Below are 4672 nucleotides of genomic sequence, written 5' to 3' on the forward strand. Positions count from 1 at the left end.
CCCTCCTTTTATTAAGAATTCCTTTTGTCTTTTCGTAAAGGTTCTGAAGCGACTATCTGAAGACTTCCTTTTTGAAAACTTAAAAAGCAAGAACAATTCTGTTTTAATAAATGAAGGAGAATAAAGAAAATTCCAGCCCTTCTGTAAACTTGGCAAACCTGGACCATACAAAGCCATGTTGGTACTGGGATAAGAAAGATTTGGCACATACACCATCACAGCTAGAAGGGCTTGATCCAGCTACTGAGGCACGATACCGCAGGGAAGGGGCCAGATTCATATTCGATGTGGGAACACGTTTAGGGCTGTATCCTTTCAACTCATGTCACTGTGAAATATCTTTATGAATGGGGCCTTTCTGAATGAATGTATGGGAATGTCATGTGCTCAGTTAGCTGTTCAAATGTTTCTTAATCATTAACCAAAATCTCTTTGAGTTTACTTTTGAGGTAATGTGTTTCTGCACAATTTTCATCCATTCATTGGGTAAACAACATTTCAGCGAACCATTTTGGCAACAGAGAAGTGAGGTGATAGAGAGTTGTCAATTAAGGATAAGTTTCAGCAGTTGTGAAACTCGGTCTTTTATTACACGAATCTATGTAACTTCTCAAGTCTTGCATTTTGCATTCAATTTGTTATATTCAATATTTTGCCTGTAAGTCTTAAAATCTCTACCTCCCCACTCATGTTTTCTTGTTTGGTTTGGTTTTTTGGTTGCTTGTTTTTGTGGGGTTTTTTGTTTGTTTAGATTGGGATTAGTAAACTCCATTCTCTCATAGACTGCCACTTAAACTTCTTGCTTCTTATTATATTCCTATGTTTCTCTTAATTCCCTCAGTTCTTTGTTTAATAAAACCTGGTGAAGATGAAATTTTAGTCTTATTAATGTTCAGAGTTTATTTCCCTTTGTAGGTGTGAATAGTTAGTAACCTTCCACACCAGCATTTTAATGTGAAATGATAATTGTTCTGTTCTTTTATGTACTTATCGTGGGTTTTGACCTTCTCTGAAGCAGGTGTAATTTAACATCAGGATGACCTTGCATGGATCCTCTTATAAATTCGGTTGTGACTTTGCACACTTCCAGTAAATGCTTCTGGGCTGAATCATAGCATTTGCAGAGCCATGAGGGGTTTTGTGGCTTTTTTCCCCCCTAAAGCGCCTGTTTTACTTGTGTTTTCTAGCTGGTCACTGAACTTGAGGTACTTGATACAGCAGAATATTTATTTTCCTCTGTGCATGTTTGGTGTTAAATTTGTTTTATGTTTGAAATTCCTTATTCTGCACCACAGACATTATGATACTCTAGCAACCGGAATAATTTATTTCCATCGGTTTTATATGTTTCATTCCTTCAAACAATTCCCAAGATATGTAAGTATTTAAAGTATTGATGACCTTGTACAGTGATTACACAAGGCATGCGCTATTGAAATGGTGCTAAGTCACTCGAGTACTAATGCTGGCCACCACTATGGATGATGAAAAATAAGCATTTTATCTTTTAATCATAACAGCTTAAAATACATGATTCTTGCTTGTTTATATGTTTCTATTCAGACTTAGAAACATTGCCATTGCAGTTATGTCTGAAGATACTATTCTTTGTAAGGAGTAACAGCTATAGTGTTGGCACTCCTGTATTGGCTAAAAAAAAAAAAGTGTAATAGCATTTAAAACTCCTTGATAGTCCAGGTCAAATTCTGCTTTGGGTTTCTGACCTTGAAATAAAGTTGTATAAATCAGACAGACTTCCAAATTCTGCAGTTTTTCCTTTGAGAAAGTAAAGGTTTAAACTAACCCTATAATAAAATTAGAAATTAATATGCTTATTAAGTCTTTACAGGGAAATTTTTACAGAACTGTTAATGGAAACCAGCAGTGCTTTTACAGTGTTAGACTGTATTGCATATCTTCATGCAGACAAGTTTTTGAAAGCACTTTGTTTTTTAGGTGACAGGAGCCTGCTGTCTCTTCCTAGCAGGAAAAGTTGAAGAAACACCTAAGAAATGTAAAGATATAATTAAAACAGCTCGTAGCTTGCTAAATGATGTACAGTTTGGACAGTTTGGAGATGACCCAAAGGTAAAAACACTCATGTTGAAGTTGATTTCATCCTAATACTCAAGCAGAGTGACATACATTCGTAAGAACACTGGCCAATTTTCAGTTGTTCAGATTTAAACTATACATTCAGCATGCATTTATGGCTCTTTTGGGTGATGTGATAGGCTTTGGGAGCCTACTGGAGTAATTTTAAAAAGTTTACGTTTGATTCCAGGTAAATTCCACTGTTATTTTGTAAATTAAAGTAAATTTGAGTAATTCTGGTCAGATCTAGAAATGTCATCAAGATGTAAATCATATTTGACAGTCTTAGTGTCTTTTTAGGAAGCCATTACTAGCAAATGTGAAGTCAAGTAAAAGAGCTAAATCTCAAAAGTATCGAGAAGTTTCCTGTTTAGAGTAGTTGACTTAGAAAAACTATGCTTCTCTCAAAATTTGCTTATTATAAATAGCAGAAGGATCTGAAACTCAGGAGAGAAATGTGGAGAGAGCTTATCTTTTTGTTGTGATTTTGTTTATTTGGCATTTTCATGCTGTGTCTGGTTCAGTTCTTTCCTCCGTGAAGGAAAAGGAATCTTAAACACCATATTCTCTCTCCTGACTCTAGTAAATGTGAAGAAAAAGTATGTGAGTTAAAGATAATGTTTGAAGTGACAGAGATTTCTATTCTTCTTGGAGACAAACCCTAATCAAGCAAAAGCAGAAAAGCACATTTGCCTGGAGATGCATGTAGTCATGCTATATACTAGCATAAAGTATTTGTGAGTAAAAGAAGGAATAATATTGTGGTTACCCTGTAACATTCTCTAGGAAGAAGTGATGGTCCTTGAAAGAATCTTACTACAAACAATAAAGTTTGATTTGCAAGTGGAGCATCCATACCAATTTCTTCTCAAGTATGCCAAACAACTCAAAGGTAAAATATTACAGGGTGAGCGAGTAACACCTGTTGTTAATTTTCAGAACTTAATTTGAATTAAAAGTGCAAGAATACTCTATTCCAAACTGTTTGCCCTTCCTAAGTTTATTTCTTGTGACTTTCCTGATTGTTTTTCAGGAGACAAAAATAAAATTCAAAAACTGGTTCAAATGGCATGGACGTTTGTCAACGACAGGTAAGACATTCTTGCAAAACCTTTTGAAAGTGAAACAGTTACTGTTGCTTACTTTAGTCTGTGATTAGATATTTCTTTGACAAATGTTTGTTTTCTGCTTGTTCCATATTTTCATGATCATGTTCATCAGTTTTTCTTCTATCATTATCATGGTAGTCTCATTGAGCAGGAAATCTAGGATGAGACAGAAGTAGACCATTAAGACCTTTGCAGTTTTGTGGTAATGATTTAGTGCTGCATTAAGAAAAAGTTCCTTTTTGATAGAGCCAAACAACATTGTAGATGTGAGGGGTAGAAGCTGACTTCTTGCCCAATCTGAGGTACATGGCGCTTCCTGGGAGAAGCTGCCACTTCCTAATTCCATCATGTTGGTCACTATTTTTTTTTAAGTGATATTTTGGTAAAAGTAAAGTAGCCATGAGATTCAGGGAGGAATACAGGTTTTGGTGCTAGACTTATAATTTCTTGAATATTGGATTCTCAATACAAGGATCACATCATTTAACAGGAGTGTATGTAGAAGCACTTTTCATGTGTAGTGTGGCACTGAAAATAACCAACAAAACAAAAAAAACCACCCCCCAAAACAACTGAATACACCCTAGACTTGTTGAGGAGGATTCTGCAGAACTTCTTCTTTCACAGTCATATAGGTTTATGTTTTCTGTTTTTAAACTCCAAAACTTGATGTTCGTATTAAGTGGCGTTTTGCCTGTCTAGACATGTGCCCTCTGCATTGTCTGTGTAAAGTTACTTTGTTTCATGATAGCAGTAGTGCAGAAACAGTAAACTCTTGTTTAACAAGGATCTTAATTTTAATTGTCTGAGATGTCGAGTGTTGTGGGATTTTATACCTTGTTAATTATAGCTGTTGTACATTGAAGTGTTGTAATGTGACTATCAGAGATATCTTCGTGGTTGTGGGGGTTATTTCTTACTACTATTATTTATTTTTGTTTACTTTTATTCCAGTCTCTGCACTACACTGTCACTGCAGTGGGAACCTGAGATCATAGCTGTTGCAGTTATGTACTTAGCAGGCCGTTTGTGTAAGTTTGAAATACAGGAATGGACATCAAAACCAATGTATAGACGATGGTGGGAGCAGTTTGTCCAAGACGTTCCTGTTGATGTTCTGGAAGGTATGAAAAAACATTTGCCACAGACAGAGGAGTATTTCCTTTAACTTTGTGACCTAGGTCATAAGTAAATGCAAATTGCTTTCTATCTATTTAGTCAAAATAATCATGTAGAGTATATAACTCAGGTCACATGTGCTATGCCTTAACCAGGTTTTAAATTAAACTCATTAGACTGGCTTAGTCTGGAAGCACACTTGGTTAGCATGATTAGTCTTCTGGTCAGTATTTGTTTTATGATTTATTTAGTTTATAACACAGCTAATTAGCTGCTACGTTGTCATGGTGTGTGTTTTCTATTTTTTTAATTATTCCCTTTCCCCCATTTTAAATAAACAGCCTGATGAA

The 4672-nt window shown here is 35.4% G+C and overlaps 1 protein-coding gene across 1 annotated transcript; it reads left to right on the forward strand.

The window, feature by feature from the left end:
- The first annotated feature begins 40 nt into the window (after positions 1 to 40).
- LOC104413332 (cyclin-K) lies at positions 41 to 4371 on the forward strand. The gene is made up of 6 exons (XM_010024289.1): positions 41 to 307; positions 1296 to 1377; positions 1957 to 2088; positions 2881 to 2986; positions 3128 to 3185; positions 4158 to 4371. The coding sequence occupies exons 1-6, from the start codon at positions 111 to 113 to the stop codon at positions 4369 to 4371; spliced, it is 789 nt and encodes a 262-aa protein (XP_010022591.1). The 5' UTR covers positions 41 to 110.
- Positions 4372 to 4672: the final 301 nt, after the last annotated feature.

Source organism: Nestor notabilis, unplaced genomic scaffold (genome assembly GCF_000696875.1).
Source record: "Nestor notabilis isolate BGI_N333 unplaced genomic scaffold, ASM69687v1 scaffold34811, whole genome shotgun sequence".
Lineage (NCBI taxonomy): Eukaryota > Metazoa > Chordata > Aves > Psittaciformes > Psittacidae > Nestor > Nestor notabilis.

Coding starts and splice junctions, on each gene's coding strand:
- LOC104413332 (XM_010024289.1), top strand. CDS start 111: ATGAAGGAGAATAAAGAAAATTCCAGCCCTTCTGTAAACTTGGCAAAC. Junction 1,378..1,956: donor TCAAACAATTCCCAAGATAT/GTAAGTATTTAA, acceptor TTTGTTTTTTAG/GTGACAGGAGCCTGCTGTCT. Junction 3,186..4,157: donor TGGACGTTTGTCAACGACAG/GTAAGACATTCT, acceptor CTTTTATTCCAG/TCTCTGCACTACACTGTCAC.